The 19359-nt window shown below is 44.2% G+C and overlaps 2 protein-coding genes and 1 long non-coding RNA gene across 9 annotated transcripts in view; 1 reads left to right on the top strand and 2 right to left on the bottom strand.

Annotated features, from left to right (window-relative positions):
- Positions 1–2579, bottom strand: part of CLOCK (clock circadian regulator) — a 39112-nt gene extending 36533 nt beyond the window's left edge. For 2 of the 6 annotated variants that reach the window (XM_053404217.1, XM_053404220.1), the window contains exon 1: positions 2313–2579. The gene's annotated coding sequence lies outside the window, so the exon portion shown is untranslated. Of the gene's footprint in view, positions 1–2071; positions 2257–2312 lie in introns of those variants that run through there. The other 4 variants (XM_053404221.1, XM_053404219.1, XM_053404215.1 and 1 more) reach the window with 4 other exon arrangements.
- Positions 2152–19008, top strand: LOC128421435 (uncharacterized). The gene is made up of 2 exons (XR_008332311.1): positions 2152–2241; positions 18529–19008. It is a non-coding gene; the product is annotated as an uncharacterized LOC128421435 (long non-coding RNA).
- PDCL2 (phosducin like 2) lies at positions 8640–18622 on the bottom strand. 2 transcript variants are annotated; one of them, XM_053404224.1, is made up of 6 exons: positions 18503–18621; positions 13997–14117; positions 13220–13310; positions 11616–11750; positions 10345–10553; positions 8640–8924 (listed from the first exon to the last, which is right to left on the bottom strand). In XM_053404224.1, exons 1-6 carry the CDS (start codon positions 18506–18508, stop codon positions 8803–8805), a joined length of 684 nt encoding a protein of 227 aa, XP_053260199.1. In that variant the 5' UTR covers positions 18509–18621; the 3' UTR covers positions 8640–8802. The 2 variants fall into 2 exon arrangements, with proteins under 2 accessions (XP_053260199.1, XP_053260200.1); XM_053404225.1 differs by lacking the exon at positions 11616–11750 and having other exon boundaries at positions 18503–18622.
- Positions 19009–19359: the final 351 nt, after the last annotated feature.

Genomic DNA, 19359 nt, shown 5'->3' with positions numbered 1-19359 from the left:
TATTTGCAATTTTGCAGTTATCATTGCAAGTCTGATTTAATGTGTGAGTAAGGAAGGATTGTACAACTATAACTTTTAAACTAGTAACATAATGTTGTGAACCGTCCTGAAATCTACAAGTATAGGGTGGCATACACATTAAATAAATAAATAAATAACGGTTACTGTATTATTATTTATTTATTTATTTATTTATTTATTTGGGGGTGGTTACAAAGTTGGCATGCCACTTGAGCATCATACCACAAAGTAAGACATCATTCTGGTGTTTCAATTCTTTTAACAACAACATTCCAGGAGAACATGGCGGCAAGAACAAGAGTGGTTACAAAGTTGGCATGCCACTTCAGCATCATACCACAAAGTAAGACATCATTCTGGTGTTTCAATTCTGTTTAACAACAACATTCCAGAAGAACATGGTGGCAAGGAAACAGACCATGCAATTTTTTATTTGTGTGAATCCCTTCTTTTTGATGAAGATAGCAAAACTATTCTTGTCTTAAATGATAGGATACTGAAACAGCCTTTGGCAGGTAATGGAACACTGATTTAACATTGCTGAAACTAGTGTGTAGACATGATCTGTACCTATACAGAAGGCTTATGGGAAGTACATGAGCTTTCTGATATAAAAGTGGGGCACAGGTATAATAAACACAAGCACTGTGTTCTATAAAGCAGCAATGTGGGCAATTTATGGTCTATAAAAAGTGTTGCCAACCCAAGAAACTGTGCAGCAAAGGCCATTTGAGCTGAGAGTCTGACAAGCAACTTTCACTCACTCTAGACTGAATGGTCAACTTCAAGGTTTATTTAAGCTGCAATCTATTCTTCCTAAATAGATACTAGAGAACTATTTATTCCAGCACATCTACTCCACTCAAAAAGTCAAGGTTACTATATATATATATATATATATATATATAAGCCATTATGTGCGCACAGAAAGCAAGTAGGATCACTTATAAAATGCCATGTATGGAGTTACGCACATTGCTACAATCTAACAATTTGTCCTGTCACTTATGGTGTCCTTCACTCAAGGAGTGCTACAAGTGCTACCAACCGGAACAAAACCTTGTCTGCAAGTGCACAATACATCAGCACCATCATCAGCATGGTTACTCGGAAATCTTGCAGAGTTAAACAAGATTTACCAGTGGTATGCTTAGGCTTGCAGCCTTTCTTTCATGTTATTTAACAAAAAGAAGCACATTAAGAAATCATTACGTGCTGACTTTCCACTTTCTGCTAAATTAGATATTTTTGAAGTGTAACGTTTTAGTAGAAACTGAGCCAGAGACCTAAGAAACCAACGACACCAAAAAGTCAGATTGCATTCCTGACTACCAAATGAAACCAGCTGGCACCTTTGAAGCGGGCTTGACAAATCAGCATTCTCCCCTTTGCTCTAAAGAAAGGGGCAGGGTCCTGATCTCGGCAAAATAAACGAAAGTACGTGGGCGCTCCAACTTGATCTAATGCCCTAGATTCGCTCCTAAGCAAGCGGCTCCAGAGAGGCGAGGAAACCCCTCCCCGCCTGCATCACCAGTATTCAAATAAGGTTCAGGGCCGCTGTAGGAGGAAAAGAGAAAAAGGAAAATGCCTCTTCGCGCTCCGGGCTCGCAGGGCGGGGAAGGGCAGCTTTCTGACAGGACCAAAACGGCGCCGCTTGTATAAGGGATACCCCAAACCGGTGCCCCTCCTGGCGCGGCTTTAATAAACCGGAGACGCCGGGCGCAACCCGGAGAGCGGGATGGGCGCAGCCAAGGCCCCTCACAGCCCCCTCCCGCCTCGGTTATGAAACACCGGAGCTGCCCCGTCTCCGCCTCGCCACGGTGTCCGGGTTCGGGGGTGGGAGTCGGAGGAAGATAGAGGGAGCGGCCCCTCAGGCTGTCCCCCAATTCCCGGCCAGCCCCTGAGGGCCTGAATCGTCCCCGGCAGCGGGTCACGCGAAGCCCTCAACTGGCGGCGGGGTCGGGAGGCGGGGGGGGGCAGAGACACTGAGATCATAGACCTGCGCCAGCGACCCAACCCGCCGTCGCGCCCGCCGCCTGTCAAAGTTTACCTCAGCCCACTCGCCAGCAGGACTCCGCGAGCCCCCCTCAAGGCCGGCGGCCGCGGCTCGCTGGCGTATCCTCCTTACCGAGCTTCCCTGCCAGCCTGCCGCCTCCCTTCGCGCTCTTCTTCTTCTTCAGCCCACCGCCGCGACACGGATCGCTCGCCCCCGCTTCTCAAGTAAGCAGCCACAACCCGCCAGGCCCTAAGGTCTCCCTCCGCCACCGCGCATGCGCCGCCCTCGCGCTTACCGGCAAAACAAGCCGCGGAATCAGCCGCCGAGTCCGGAGGAGCCTTGCCCGTACTGCGCGTGCGCCGGTGGTAAGGGACACCAAGCAAGCTGCAGCGGTATATCGGCTTGCCAAGAGCCTGAGCCGGCCCAGGCCCCTGTGCTTCCCTGGTCAGTACTAAGCATGCGCATTACTACCGCGCGCATAGATGGGGAGTCGACGGTGATTCCCCTTCTTCGTCAGGGAGCGGGCCGCGGCTTCGCTGCGCATGCGCCACGGAAACCTTCGGGAGGTGGCGGGGGGGAGAGGAAAGGGATGTGTTGCGCATGCGTCGGAAGAGGACAGGGCGTTCTCGCTGTGCTTCCGTGACCTCAGATTACCTTGTAGGAGGGGAGCAGCGAGGCAGGATTTGGGACTATGGGCGGGATTGGAGGAGGGTCCTCTGTCTCCTCCCAAAGTGGAAGCTTCTTACGTCGTTGCTGCCGCAGAGACGGCGCGGAGGGATGGGGACTTGGGGGCTTCTGTCACCTCATTTTACTGAAGGGGCCACGTAAAACCTCCCCCTTAACCTGCAGTGTGGAAGCAGCATGGGCGCAAGTCCCTTTGCAAGTCAGTCCGGCCTCCTCCTGAGTAAACTCCTGCTGTTCTGGAAGTTCCATGTTTGCAGCAGTCAGAAGCTCTGTGAACTACGTATATGTTGCCCAGTGTCGTTATTTTAAAAACAAAAAAACAAAAGCAAACACCACAGCGCCGCCGAGGACCCAAGCTGATTTAAAGTTCAGTGTTTCAGAAGCTGACGCAAAGAATGAGGGTTTTTCAAAATAAAAAATTCGGGTGAGGCAAAAAGGTCAAGCAATACAAGACTGCCTCATCACCGAGCCTTGAGTTTTTGGACAAAGAGGAAGACGGCATTTCAGTGGATTCAAGTTACAAAAAAGGAGATTCCAGCTAAACATCTGGAAGGCCTTTCAGACAGTAAGCTTGTTCCACCATGGAACGGACTCCCAAGGGAGATGGTGGACTCTCCTTCCTTGGAGGTTTTTAAGCAGAGGTTGGATGGCCACCTGTCATGGATGCTTTAGTTGAGATTCCTGCATTTGCCAGGGGCTGGACTAGATGATCCTTGGAGTCCCTTCCAGCTCTGCAATTCTCTGATTCTTGGAGATGTCTCGATACAATCCACTGCTCAGATGTGAAGCCTGGTTCTGAAAGGTTCCATTACAGACGGTAAGGGGACTATCTGTCCCTCTGAACGTTAGACTTCCAACTCTCATCAACATCTGGGAGCAGCAGGGATGACAGGAGCTGTAATAGCTGTCAGAAATTTGGTAGGCAATCTTGCAGAAATGCAGTGAGCATGACTGAAAACTTTTCTTGTTGCACTTCTTCCTGGTCCACCCATTTAGGGTGAAAGAGCCTTGCTAAGGAAATGTAGCAGCAAAAACGCATGCAGGCATGCTGAATTCTAAAAGTATACTAACTAATATGCATAACACTATACAGCTACATAACATGTGCCAGTATTTTACATGCTGTAACAAACAGAAATCATGCTAGCATACCACTCTTTCTCCATACCCACCATACCCTTATTAGATATAGTATTTGTATAGAGGCCAGTACATGCAAGTTTGACTATCCTGCAATTTGTACACTGCAAAGTTGGGCTCTTCAGAGTGTACATCAGGGCAGCCCAACTTTTCATACCAAGTGGGCTGCAATAATACTTCGACACATAACCCGCAGGCCACACACTTCCTTGTCATGCAGGGGAAGTGAGGCCAAAATTTGATGTCCCAGCTCTCATGCTGTCTTCCCAAAGTTTGAAAACGGCTACCTAGGCTTTGGGAAGGAGGAGGGAAGACTCGAAGCCTCCTTCCCTAAGCCCAGCACCTCATTTTCCCAGCTTTGGGAATACAGGGCAGGGGGGGACGTCAAATGTTGCTGAGGGCCACCAAAAAGGCCTTGTGGGCCGCATGTTGGACCACCCTCGTGTGGATTCATTAGATCTACAGGTATACGTTATTCTCCTCTGCAAATGTAACATCCAACATCTACCACTGAGTTTCTTGGAAGAGCAGGAATGGTGTAATCACAACACCCTCGCAGTGCATAAGGGGAGGGGGGCAATGTAGTGCTATCCAATTGTTTTGGATCACAATTCCCATCATCCCTAGCTATTGGCTGTGGTGGCTAGGGCTGATGGGAAAGAAATCCCCAACATCTGGAGGGCACCACATTGGCTATCCCTGGTTTAGAGTTTATGGTTAAGCTACAAGCATGGTTAATATTGAAATCTAATGCAATTCATGTCTATTACTGTGGTTGCCATGGTTCACTACTGAACTTGAACGCCATGTATTCACAGTAAGTTCTTTAAAACAATTATGAAACAGCTTTAGATCCCCTCTATATTTTTATTATGAATGATGATTGAAATGCTGTTCCTTTGACTCTACACACAACAGATGGCACTGCTCTAGAATTTTGGTTTTTTAATGGAAATTTTCTTCCCTTTATGTGAAAGATCAGCAGAGAAATAAAGCACAGTTGACATACCTTGTTCAAGCGTTAGGTCTTGTAAATATATCACTGGTAACAATTTAGCCCTTGTAGAATGTGTTAATACCACTGCACACATGACTTGAGGTAATTAATGCCCAGTGTATGCCATTTATCTTATCTATATAAGTTTTGTAACTGAGGTTGCCAAGCAACTTACTAGGTGAGCCTTAAAACAGTTTTAGTTTCACATAGAATTGGTTGGCTATGTAAGCTGTATAAACAAACACCAAGAAAGAGCATGCCCTTTTGTAGAAAAGCTTTGCCGTTAAAGGTTTACAAAAAGTAGTGTAAAGACCAACATATACATAACTACTGTAGCTTTTTAATTAAACCAGAAGGTTTAATTAAACCAGAAGGGATGGGAATAAATTCAATAGGCCCTATTGAATTAAATAGGACTTACTTTTGGATAGGCATGTACAAGATTGTTTTGCTATTCTCATTATTGTATAGAGTAGCACAAATACATTGAATTAAATAAGCTGGTGGTATGCTCCAAGATGTTTAGCAGAAGAAGTTGCCATTTATTAATATTATTATATTTATTATCTGCCCTTCACCAGCAGGTCCCAGGGCAGGTTACAACCATTTTAAATTCAATATTAAAAATTCTGAAAACGATCTACAGTCTCAAGAATAGAATGGTTCCTGATAACACAGATCTCAGGTGTCAAAGGCCAGGGTAAAGCAGTGTGCTATCATATGTTTAATGCTGTGGGAGGGAATCCCACAACTTAGGGGCTGCCACAGAGAATGCCATCTCCCAGGTCATCATGCAGTCACCTTGAACTCCCAAGGGCAGCAGAACTATCTAACCCTACAGCTTTTCACACCTGAGAGGGTCTGTAGGGAATGAGGCTGGCTTTAGCTCTTGTGGAAATGAGTGTTTTCTTCATGCAATATTACTTTGCCAAGAAGATGCAGGGTTTTGGACAAATAGAGTGGGACAGGACCCCTCTAACAGAGTTCCTGTAGGTGCAAATTGCTAGTCTGCAATGTAAACGTTCAGTTAAATTTGTCTCTTAGTGCCCTTGCCTGGATGTCTTACCACTCAATGGACCACCCAGTCATCGAATCTTTTTGTTTCATGTGTCATTCTTCATTTAGGCTTGCTTCAATCACATCTTGCCATAGTGTGTAGAGCTTCATTCACAGCAGAACATGCCACATTAAGAAATGAAACAGAAGGATGCTCATGAAATCCACTTCCTCTTTAACAAGAAAGATGGGTGGCACATTTACATGGAGTTCATTGAACTATAATCCATCCCAGAAACTGATCTGGGCCATGCCTGCCTGTTTTTCCAAAGCGATGCACACTGCAGCACCAATGCTCCTCAAACTATTCATTCGTTTAAAAATTATCTTGTAGTAATCTTTATTGTCATATTCCTTTCAGAATACTTGTCAGGTGCTGTTGCGGTTGCTCGAGAGTAAGCAGGCAGGACTCCGACCTGTGTTTTACGGGCTTTATTTATTTACTGTGAAGAGCCCCAAGGCTCATGTCTGGCTCAATCGCTAGCAGAATCCGGAAGTGGTCTTTTTTTGTACCTCCCCCAACATAAAAGTTTTGTTACCCCCAACCGTTTACGCTCCTCCCTGCGCCCCAGACTACTGCACAGAATGGCGATGGCAAGGGCGTGCTTCCCCCCTCTCCGCCTTGCTCAGGAGCGGAGTTAAGGCTCTCACTAGCATCCTCTGGTCCTTGAACCTCTTCTCCACTGGAGGTGGGGCTTTCCTCCTCTCCGGAAGAGGAACTGCTTCGCAAGATTTTCGGAGGCTGTTCTATTTCTCGCCTTTGAGCCGATGGCAGTTCCCTGACAATACTCATACCTGTGTTTGTAGTGAGTGAGGCAGGATTGCTTTCCCCAAGTGGTTTGCAAGTAAAGGGGGGAAGAGTAAGGGTAACAGCAGATGAACAAGTGCAAATGTAGGCCTATATACTTAGGTAATGGTTCTGTATGAAGTGCTTGCAGGTGACTATGAGTAACAGCTATTAAGATTCTTCTCAGCTCTTTCTGCAGTCTTCACACCTCCATCAATATTTTTTTAGTTGTCACTGCTTCATTCTTAAAATGAGGTTACTGCTGAATAAAAGCTTGAAACTGTGCTCAGTTATCTGCAGTTTTTTTGAGTGTGCAACTCACAAATGACTTCTCCTTTTATTTCATTCATCACCCACACTATGAAACCATTCTGTTTAAAGGTTAATTATGTGCTGTAGCAAACTACTTGACTGAAGCTGATGCAGGCAAATTCTCTTACTTGAGAATATACGGCAGAGATATATTTTAACGCATAAATAAATAGATGTGTAAATGTTCATTAAGCAAGAAATTATTGTTTTTAATAAATTCAGATTTTTGAGTTGGTGTTTGCCTGCTCTGGGGAGATCAGTTATAGTAGGAATCAGTAAGCTGCTGCTAAGGAATGCAAAGCTCACAACTGTTGTGCAGAGAAGGTGCCCCCCAATCTCTCTTTGCCAAATGATGCCTATTAAACACACACACCACGAAGTGTACTGCTTCATCATTTTCCTGCATGTGTTTTGTCTATCTAGGAATGAATAGGGTATACACAAACCTCTAAGGTGCTAACAGAACATTGCATGTACAACACAGGCATTCAGAATTTGGGTTTAATTACTGATCTCTGGAACAGCTAATATTTTTTATTAATATTTTTAATAATCCAGTTCTCAGGAGAAATAACTATGAGTGTTTTTGAACAACTACCGGTATATCTGCTGTGGTTGTGGTTGTGAAACTCACTTCACCCTTCTCATGTATTAGCAAATTTCAAAAATTAACAAAGAAGAAAGGCACTATAAATACTCGGCCAATCTTTTTTTCAATACCTTGAGACTATTTTCTCAGACAATATGTTCTGTTGCTTCTTAAGCTTGATTTAATCTGAATGAGTCTCGCAGCCCTGCATGTATTAACAAGATATGACTTAGAATGTAACCCAGCAGGCAGGCCTGGGCTATTTCTATTTCTTTGTACAATGCCCAGCACTAAAAATACTGGCTGATATCCAGCTACCTCATAAGAGTAGATCCATTTAAATCAGTGGATTTAATACCCATTGATTTCAATGGGTCAACTCTAACCTAACTGTGTGTCTGCACAATACTTTCCCACATGGTTTTGGGTGCTCACTATGGCATGGCCAAGGATACAGGCAGTGATCTTTTGAAGGTATTTCCCTCTGTTGAGTCCAGTTCCGCTTTTTACAAACCCATAAACAATAATTCCCAACACTAGAGACCTGGTGCTCCTACATGTGTTCTGTACATGCTTTCAGGGTTGGGACTTTCCAGACCCATAGTAGAGGTTCTGAGTTCTAGCTTCTCATATTCTCTCATTTTCTGGCTTGACCCACAAGCTAAAGAATGATTTGATTAGGAGCCAGCATCTCAGAGAGTAAAAGCACATTTTTGCTTGATAAGGAGGTTGGAAGAACCATAGTATCCAAGTTTATTTCATGAATACCAGTATTATAATTAGAAACCAAATTCTGTTTTCAGGTGGATATCAGAGCTTTTAAAGGCCAGTATCTGATTTTTACAATACTTTTACAGTACCTTGATTCATTTGTCTTTTGTGTGACAGTGAGAGCCACAAATCTCTCACTGGAAAGATGACTTATGAGTGACGGCTGCAATATTGAACACACTTTTTAGGAAATAAGCCCCCTTGGCAGATAGTTGGGCTAATGTCTGAGTACACACAGAGCTCTGGAATGGAGCAGAAAATACATTCTGAGTGTGAATACAGCAAGTGGGTTGCATTTGTGCCGTTTTTATTTACTTATGCTTATTCCTAAGCAGTGTTGATTTAAGCAGTAATCCAGCCAAACGTAAACGCGGAAATGCCAGGTGCTTCTTCAAGTGTTCTTCTGCTCAAACAGTGTTTGTGTCTTTACACGTCCTGTTAATGTTTGTCTAAACATCATTTATGGAGGCATTTCTAAGTGAAGATGTCATCATATCCACAACTTCCTTCTTGGGGTTTTCTTCCAAATCGGTTTTTAGAGCACCAACCTCTGCCAGTTTCCACTCAAGTTCTGAAATAACAAAGACTGTTGAAACAAACCGAAGTAGCAATATATTTAGCAGTAAATCATTTATATCTCAGTATTATGATCCAGTATGTTTGGGACGCGGGTGGCGCTGTGGGTTAAAGCCTCAGTGCCTAGGGCTTGCCGATCGAAAGGTCAGCGGTTCGAATCCCCGCGGCGGGGTGCGCTCCCGTTGCTCGGTCCCAGCGCCTGCCAACCTAGCAGTTCGAAAGCACCCCCGGGTGCAAGTAGATAAATAGGGACCGCTTACTGGCGGGAAGGTAAACGGCGTTTCCGTGTGCTGCGCTGGCTCGCCAGATGCAGCTTTGTCACGCTGGCCACGTGACCTGGAAGTGTCTTCGGACAGCGCTGGCCCCTGGCCTCTTAAGTGAGATGGGCGCACAACCCCAGAGTCTGTCAAGACTGGCCCGTACGGGCAGGGGTACCTTTACCTTTACCTTTATGTTTGGGCCAACGGGGCACTGCCCCACCAACCTCAGTCTGCACCTGCTTGCCTTTTTCCTTACATCCAATCCAGGGGCTGGTACATGAAATTTTTACTTTCATGATACAACTCATGTACATAGTATTCACAGATAGAACTCAATGGTTAGCTAAAATAGAGTGGGAGGGAGTCATTATTTTACACTGGATAGCATAACACTATTAGAGTAATTTAAAAACCAGCCTTGTAAAGAAGTATACAGAAATTACTAGCTCTGAATTGCCTACACATACCTTAAAGTTACCTTCACTAAAAAAATAGCAAGGCAGCCCATTCTAGTTCTTTTCTAACAAGCTATTTAATACATGTCTTTAAGTAAACAGTTATTGCCTTTAGTTGCAAACTTACGCCAAAGCTTTTCGGTAAAGTTACAGTATTCAGTGAATAGTTATCTTGGTTAGTCCACATTGAAGCATTTCACACTTCACATGTTCTTTTATGAACTGCTGCAACATTTTACTGTAAAATTTATATTACAATATATTAAGCAATTCAGTGGCAGCATTGGGGGCGATCTCTCAGCTATTATGCCCATCACTGGGAGACAGAGCAGCCAGAAGAGTCTCTAGTGGCCATTGGCTCAGTAGCTGTAATCCAAAGAGTTGCCACTGGTGTTTGGTTGAGCTCATAGATCTTAAGGAGGACCAGGCAGATCAGGAGGTCTAGATAAACAGGAAAGGAAGAGGATTTGGAAATAGAGATTGAAACAAGCAGTGGTACAGAACAATATGAGAGAAGGGTTAAGGCTGGAAAGGAAGAGCTTGAGAGAGGTAAAACTTGGATAAAGAATGGGTGGAAAGGAGTCATTAATATGGCTAAGAACTGCAAAGATAAAGAAGGCTGCAGTTCACATAAATTTGCAATAACCAGCCAAATCTTTGTCTACTGGCCTTTAGTTTGCTGAAGTGTTTTGAGCATTACCTTCTACTGTAAGATATGTTCCTCCACATTCTCTGATTCCAATGAACTTGCCCTTTATCTCTCCATTTTCATACACAAATAACGTAGGTAAGCAACTGTCGTGGTAATTTTCAATACAGCTGTTTGCAATGGCTTTCACAAACTTGGTCTCCGGAAACTTTGTGGCCAGTAGACTGAGGTGACGATTAATTAACACACACAACGGAATGCTTTAAAAATCCAAAAGAGCAAATGTGTTTGATGGTTAAGCTCTGGCACAAATAAGGAAATGCTAGATTTTTTTTTAAAAAAACACCAAACCGCTATCAACCATTCCACTAAATTCACACTCACATTTTCACATCAGAAGGACAGAATGCTACTTTGGGTTCAACTGTATGGCTGAGTTTCACTCCAGTTGTTTCCCTGCTCAGTTCAGCATGTTGCACCCAATATTTCTGAGCCCTTAACTGAGTACATTTCTAAGCCCATTGCACTAGCCCATTAGCATGAGACTGATACCCATGACATGTTCCCATAGCTATCATCCTATGCATATAAAGCTGTGCTGCATTTTCTTGCCCCAGAACAAAACCCAATACGCCATTTGTATTCACGCTCATTCTAGGATGCATCCCCTTCTATGTAGAGGTTCCTAGCACCCCACAATAGGTACACATATATATATCCCAGACTGCAGCCCTACAAAATTCACAAATAGTCTATTGCTGAGGATGGCAACCTGTGACCCATGTGCTGGTTGTGGCTTATTGAGGTTGTCCCAAACATCTGGGAGGCAGCAGAGTGGGGAAGTTTGGACAATATGGTTCTACCTCCTTTCTTGTGTATAGCCTAGGCCTGAGTTCTTCAACCTTGGATCCCCGTAAATGGATGGATTACAACTCACATCATCTCTGACCAGTAGTGAAGCTGCTTGAGGACGGTGAGAGTTGTAGTCCAAGATCATCTAGAGACCCAAGCCTGAGGAACATTGGCTTAGGCCATGTGTGAACTAGTCCACAGTCCTACTCTTACCTATCAAGGGAACCCCCATTTGCTAGTATGACAGGACATTGCAACTGCTGATAGCATATGAACATAGAGAGTTTTCATTGATGTTGCTAAACTGCAGATCTAGAAGAAATCTGGTACAGATATTTGCCTCAAGAAAACCAGTCAGAAATTATTAAGAACGGGTGCCTATTCAAGCCATAACCCAGAGTTAACTTTATATGTATATAGTTTTATTCTGCCAAATTTTAAAGCACCCTTTTTGAAATTCTCACTATTACCTTGGTCTGTACAAATGGATGACAACCCAGACGCCTTTTTGTGCATTTGTAACTTCTTTCACATACTGTTCTCCAGAAATTTCTCTGAGTTCTCCAAATCTTTGTCCTTTTTGCAGTTCTTCTAAACGTCGTTTCCTAATTTAACAAAATTCATGTGAAGTAATAACTTTTCATATGATTATTAATAGACACTGGAGAGAAAGTTTGACAGTGGGTGGGAGGACTATCATCACTCCTGTTCCTTACAGGTTTGGAAAAAGGAGCATTGTTAGATGTGGGGAAGGGTTTATTCAAATACACATGCAGCCTGTCAACATAAGTGTGGACAAGGTTACGAAATAGGAATAACAAGAGGGCAGAAAAATAATTTGAGCAATATGCCAACTTTGAGTAGTGAATACAGCATGCAGGAACTTTGGGTATGGTAATCACTAGGTGGCACTACTGGCTCATGAAAAAGAAATTCTATCAACGTTAGAAATAAAATTTATTTATCCTGTAGTAAATGGATTTCAGATAGTTAAAGCAACAAAGACACTTGTGATATCTTAAAGATTAAGAAATTTATTGTAGCAGAAGCTTTCATGGATTACAGTCCCCCTGGGAAACTAAATAAGTTAAATTATGCAGTAGTGTTTTAGAAAGGGGATTGGGAGGTTATATGGATAAGAAGTGTGTCCTTTTTCTATACTTAATCTCCAGTTTAGAATATTCTTACTCAGTACAGTGGTACCTCGCAAGACGAAATTAATTCGTTCCGCGAGTTTTTTCTTCTTGCGAGTTTTTTGTCTTGCGAAGCACGGTTTCCCATAGGAATGCATTGAAAATCAATCAATGCGTTCCTATGGAAACCGCCTTCAGACCAGGTCCGGGGACAGTCTGTCCCGCAACCTCTTCTGAAGGCTGGGGGGGGGGGAACAAGGGCTTTTCTCCCCACCGTCAGCCTTCAGAAGGCTGTTCTGAAGGCTGGCGGTGGGAAGAAAAGCCCTTCTCCCCACCTCCTGCCCCGCAAGCTCCGGGGACAGGAGGGCTTTGCTGCCAACTGCCAGCATTTTAAAAGCCCCTGGGACAGCGGAGACTTCTCCGCTGTCCCGGGGCGATTTTAAAATCCTGGCGGGCGGCAACGAAGCCTCCGCTGTCCCGGGGCGATTTTAAAATGCTGGCAGGCGGCAGCAAAGCCTCCGCTGTCCCGGGGCGATTTTAAAATGCTGGCGGGCGGCAGCAAAGCCCTCCTGTCCCCGGAGCTTGCGGGGCGGGAGGTGGGGAGAAGGGCTTTCAAAAGCCGTCGGGATAGCGGAGAAACGCGCTGCGCTTCTCCGCTATCCTGGGAAGGCAGGCGGTCGGGAGCAAAGACTTTTGCCCCCCGCCGGCCTTCAGAAGAGGTCCAGGACCTCTTCTGAAGGCCGGCGGTGGGCGAAAGTCTTTGCTCCCGACCGACCGCATTTAAAAGAGGTCCCCGCAAGCCCATAGGGAAATTCGTCTGGCGAAGCACCTCGAAAAACGGAAAACTCTTTCTTCTTGCGAGTTTTCCGTCTTGCAAGGCATTCGTCTTGCGAGGTACCACTGTATTGGCTTTGAGAGTGGTTATTAGTAGCTTGACATACCTATACATTTCAACTGCTTTTCTATCTTCCTCATCAAATTCATCTTCAGCTTCTTTGAGTTGTTTCAGGTTCATTTTTTCATATGGCTTCACTAAAAGAAGAATTGGGGGGGTGTTGAAGAATATGCATATTTCTGGGATTAAATTTCTGGGATTAAACAAATTTTGAATCTACTTCCAAAAGGAGTATCTGACAGAGGAACCTGAATGGGAAACTTCCATGCTTACAATATTCTAGTTTATGGCTATTGTGCAATGAGCTTTCAATAGAGGCAATTTCCAGATATATGCTAATGATGGCTGTTTATATATACATTCAGAAAAAGTGTATCTGCCTATTCTTCTGCACCACAGCTGCTTTAAAATGCAGGTTCAGGATCATATAGATGAAGTAGAAAATTTATTTTCCTTCCAGTGGGTAGGACACAAAGCAGCGAGTTTGAATTGTAATAAAGGCTGTTTGTTTAAAACTCACTGCTTGTAGAAAGTTGGACAATCAGGAAACGTCTAGGTTAGAATAGAATATTTCCCACTGCATATTAGCTTTCCATTACTTGAACAATGTCTTGGTGAACAATAGATCTGCTATCTGTCCTCTCAAATAACACAATCCCAGGAAGGCTGAACTATATGCCTTTTCTTAATGTGTAGATCAACCTTTATATTCTGCAAGGCAGGGACAACTTTACTTCTCTATTGTACTATTCCACCTGGTACAGTGCTGAAATGATGGGTCTTAATTTTAATAATTGACAATACTTTTCACAACTACACTTACCTTCTGCTTCTTTCTGTAAACGTAAAACCATTTCTTCAACTTCATCCTTAACCTCTTCTTTTGGAGGCAGTATACCAAAATCTCTTAGTATGTCATTCCATTCTGTATCTTCGTTTGGATCCTTTTGCAAAATGAATGCAAAATATCACCAATATACAGTAATCTGGCTTGAATCTAAAGAAGTACTATCAGAATTCTGCCCCTTCTTCCTCATCACAGCCACCTTGAAGGATGGGCTAAGGAACAGCTTAGGTTGATACTCCAGCAGCAAATGGAGCAGCAGAAACAGCAATTTAAGAGTCCAGAAGAGGAGACGAAAGCTATGTACCAGGAACACCCAGGAGCAAATGGGGCAGCTAAAAAGCTCCTTTGAAGAGAAAAGGGAGACTCCATGCAAGGAGCCGAGGGCCCTGCCTGATCAGCCACTACAAGGGGTTAAGATTGACCCTGAAGACCAGCTGCAGTATACTCAGGCTGCAGGGGTGGCTGAAGAGATCCACGGACAGAATGATCAGCTGAAAAACTTGGACTGCAAAGAGTTGCAGTCAGTACCAGAAGAAGAAGAAGAAGAGAGGTTGATTGTCCAGGAGCCTGCCAGTGTGGAAGACACAGAAAGCTGAAGCCCCCAAAATTGGAGGGAGTCAGGCCAGAGAAGGAAGAAAGTGCCCCAGAGAAGAGTAAACTACAGGCTGGAGGTGAGGAGTGGATGATGATAGTCCCCCCCCCCCCACTTCCATCTGTGAAAGAAAAATTGCAGGAGGAGAAGTTGCAGGCATGTGTGTATGTACATGAGGTCACCCATGGTCTTGTGAGTTTTGAGGGCCAGGATAGTTCCCTGCCTCTGTTTGGCTACATGATATACTCAGGAGATTGTGAGAATGAACAGAGGTGGGGTTTTTTTGCTGCCAACCTTGGATGGATTAGGTCAGCTAGTCCTGAGGAGGATGCCCCCATATAAAGGCTTGGGGCAGAAATTTGATTTGTAGTAGGGGGAAAGGGGATGAGGTGGGCTGGGCCAAGGACTCATTCCAGGGCAGCAAGTGGGGAAAATATACCCTCTCGAAGAGGTTTGACTCCAAACAGGTTTGACTGGCACCAGTGCTTATTGTCACAGTGTTGTGAGTTTGGGGAGTTAATCCGTATGACCACGTGATCACAGAAATCCTAGAGTTCGAAGGGACCATGAGGGTCATGCACTCCAACCCCCTGCAATGCAGGAATCTTTTGCCCAATGTGGGGCTTGAACTCACAACCCTGAGATGAAGAGTCTCAAGTGCCTTCTAATCCCTGGGGTTCTGGTTCCAGCAAGAGCCAGTGTGGTACAGTGGTTAAGAACGGTGGGCTCGTAATCTGGTGAACCGGGTTCGCGTCTCCGCTCCTCCACATGCAGCTGCTGGGTGACCTTGGGCTAGTCACACTTCTCTGAAGTCTCTCAGCCCCACTCACCTCACAGAGTGTTTGTTGTGGGGGAGGAAGGTAAAGGAGAATGTTAGCCGCTTTGAGACTCCTTTAGGTGGTGATAAAGCGGGATATCAAATCCAAACTCTTCTTCTTCTTCTAATGGAAAAGTTTCTTTGTGAGTTAAAGACCCTTAGTATAACAAAAGAAGTTGTTCTGTGCCAGAGGGCAAATGGGTGTGGCCCCTCTCTCACGTGGCTGGTAGTCAGTAGACAAAAGCTAGGGCCAGTGTTATGTGAGAGAGCTGGAAGCAGGGTTTAGGCAGAAGTCAGAGTGTGAGAGCTCTGCCTGATTTTATGCTTGACTCCAAGGCTGTGCCTATGGGAGAAACAAGACCCTTTTGGAGTGTTAATGCTGCGAGCCCCTCCATCTTCGACTCGGGTTGTATATATGCGTAACTAAACCATATATCCTAAAGACACCACAGTCCCTTCTTCCCTCATTCCAAGGAAACCAAACCCCAAGTAAGTGCCTGGGGACCTCTCAGGTGGGAGACTTGGAATTCAGTTGTCTGGTTCCTTATTCCTGAGTAGACCACTGCATTCCTAGGCCTGAGGTTCCCCGTCTCTGGAATAGAAGACCAGGGCCTTAAAGTTTATTTTCCATAGTTTCACAAAAAACGACTTTGGATACTAGCTGTAATCCACAAACCTCTCGTTTTGTAGTACTCTCAATTTCAGTCAAGATATCCCTTTGGAGAAATATTATTTGCGTAGCAAGAGATTGGAAAGTGTTACTATTAGCAGGAGTGCTTTATGCAGTGTGTCTCACACTTATTCGGAATCCCTGGCAGATTGCAGATTATTCCTCTAGTTGGGTTTCAAAATATGTTGTTGAGACAGAAGATAAATTAAATCAGAGGCAAAGGCAATAGCCTGTCTTTTGTCTCTTCTAATAAGGATTTATGAATCTTCTCCTGAAGGCTGAAATTGGATTACTTTGAGATGAGATATGGTTTCCTATTACTCAAGCTGAGACAGGCTTTAAAGATGAAATACTTACATCCCAAAGGATTTAGAAACTATCACAGAATCTTCAATTAAACATGTAGTTCATGTAAAGTATGTGGAAGAGCAACTAGGTGACACAATGGCAGTGTTATAAAATGAAATAGTGTGGACTGGATAATTATAAATACAACAAAAGGTTGCATGTGGAAAGCTCCTGTTCAGGGTTCCAGTCAGTGAACCATATCCTCTTCCAGGATACTCCATTCCATCTCCGTTTTTCTACCCCCACCTATAGCAATCAGCATTCTGTGTCCTGCTTGTAGAGCTGGGTAGGAATAGGTTAAATGGCTATAATTCTGTAATTGGGCTGAGCTGAAATTGCAGCAAGGTTCTGGAAAGCTAATGCTCAGGACCAAGGTAGAACATTCTGGGGCTTTGATTAGTTGGGTGAAAGACATATTATGAATAACTATAGGAAGAAGATAAACCAAACTACAGTGGAACATTGGCTCTCAAACGCCTTGGTACTTGAACATTTCGGCTCCCAAACACCAAAAACACAGAAGTAAGTGTTCTGGTTTTCGAACGTTTTTCAGAAGCTGAATGTCCGATGCAGCTGTCGACTACTGTTTCTGGGGCGCCTGCGCCAATTGGAAGCCATGCCTTGGTTTTCGAACATTTCAGAACTCGGACGCACTTCCGGAACGGATTACATTTGAGAACCAAGCTACTACTGTATATTTTACTCCAAGAAACGCCTAATACCTTAAGAGAGAGCCTGGAAAATCCAGGACACAAGGTCAGTTGTTAAGACCTAAATCTGAAAAATTCATAAGATATTGAATCCTATATCACTTTGATAGCCCCAATTTAGCTGATGTTAATTATGAGAACATTCCATTGAAACCAGTGGCATAAATCCCCTTCAATGGGAATTTGCTGGCGTGGGGCTGGTATACGTCACTCTCCTAAGAGTAAAACATACATGGGAGGTATGTAACACCTTTTTAAACCTGTTTTGTATTCATGCTAGCTGATGTTATAGACACCAAGGACCTGGTGGGGAGAGTGAAGAGCCTTCACTGATTTCTTTCCCAGGCACACAGAGCTGCACCCAAAAGTGCTAAGGAATCTGAAATACACACACTCACTTTTATTCATGTCTGCAATCTTCAATTATAAATTCACCAAATCCCTGGCAATTATGCTGCATATGTACATAAAATACTACCACACATTTGTCTTAAAGGTAAAGGATAAAGAGACCCCTGACCGTTAAGTCCAGTCGCAGACAACTCTGGGGTTGCGGCACTCATCTTGCTTTATTGGCTGAGGGAGCCGGCGTTTGACCGCAGACAGCTTCCAGATGATGTGGCCAACATGACTAAGCCACTTCTGGCGAACCGGAGCAGCGCACAGAAACGCCATTTACCTTCCCGCCAGAGCAGTACCTATTTATCTACTTGCACTTGACGTGCTTTCGAACTGCTAGGTTGGCAGGAGCAAGGATCGAGCAACGGGAGCTCACCCTCTTGCGGGGATTCGAACCGCCGACCTTCTGATTGGCAAGCCCTAGGCTCTGTGGCTTAGACCACAGTGCCACCCGCGTCCCTTATTTGTATTAAAGGGATGCACAAAAGCTGAAACACCATTTAAACATTTAAAGGGGCAAAGTGCTATACAGTTTAGACATACTTTTTAAATTGATAGTTAGGCTGCCGATATCACAAAGGGCATTACACAAGTTTGTGACGAGACGGCACGTGGAATAAATTGGGGTTGGAAAAGGTTTCAGAAAGGGCAACCAAAATGATAAAGGGGATGAAGCAACTCCCCTATGAGGTTGCAACATTTTGGACTTTTTATTTTAGAGAAAAGAGGTGTTACGATAAAAGTATATTAAAACTTTCCACGGCATGGCGCAAGTAGCTAGAGAAAATGTTTTCTCCCTCTCTTGCAACACTAGAATTCAATGAAGCTGCATGTTGGAAGATTCAAGACAGATAAAAGAAAGTTCTTCCTATAGTGTGCATAGTTAAACTATGGAACCGCCTAAAGTGAACTGCTGTGACAGTGGATTGCATTCTGTCTTTCTGACCTGCATGTTGTCTTGCTTGTGTGCAGCAAAAGTGATCCCTTGCCACCTGGCCCTGGAGTGCCAGTGAAATATGAGGCCAGGCCTGTGCCTAGCTGGCAAGCTGGGTAGATAGAATGACCAGGCAACTGCTTCAGAACACAACTTATTGTGGAGAACATGTGGGAGGAGCCAGCTATGAGATGCCAACTGCCATTGTGAGAGCTCTATCTTCCTTTGTAGCGGTGAGTCTCAGTGATAAGTTTACACAAAAGAGGTGGTAGGTAGGACAGCGCTAAATTTATCAGTGCGCTCTCAACTATTTATTCCCCATCCATTGATCAAGTTCAGGTTAATGACATAAGACTGTCATGGGGCACAATTGTTTGGCGCTACAAAACAAGGCTGCCTGCTCTTTCGCCTTTGCTATTTACAACAGCCATCAGCATTTTGGCCAATAAATCAGTCGACCCTGGCACTGTAGGTTTAACATTAGAAAGAAGAGATAAAGGAGGTAGGTAGGTGTAGATTATATACACACACACACACTGTAAAAATGTGTAATTGTTAAAGGTGCGTTCATTCTGCAAACGTATCGCCAGCTTTTTTTAAATACATGGTGGGCACAATCTGAAGCGAAGATTCTGCTTGATTTTTAATGAGATAATCCAGCCATGCTTGGATGGCTTGTCAGCTGGCAAAACTATTTCCCAATGCCCTGATGTATGGTGATATATTGTGGTTACTTGGTAGTAGGAGAGATACACAGAACACATGAACAAAGGCATGTATTTTAACTTTATGTATTCAACAGCTATGTCATAACACAAATCCCAGCCCCCAAGCCTAACCCTCAGGTGACTCCTAACACAAATTAAGCT

This window comes from Podarcis raffonei, chromosome 9, assembly GCF_027172205.1.
Source record: "Podarcis raffonei isolate rPodRaf1 chromosome 9, rPodRaf1.pri, whole genome shotgun sequence".
Lineage (NCBI taxonomy): Eukaryota > Metazoa > Chordata > Lepidosauria > Squamata > Lacertidae > Podarcis > Podarcis raffonei.
This window is presented reverse-complemented; position numbering and strand designations above follow the sequence as displayed.

Coding starts and splice junctions, on each gene's coding strand:
- PDCL2 (XM_053404224.1), bottom strand. Junction 13,311..13,996: donor TTTACAGAAAGAAGCAGAAG/GTAAGTGTAGTT, acceptor TTCTTCTTTTAG/TGAAGCCATATGAAAAAATG. Junction 8,925..10,344: donor AACATATCTTACAGTAGAAG/GTAATGCTCAAA, acceptor TTGTTATTTCAG/AACTTGAGTGGAAACTGGCA.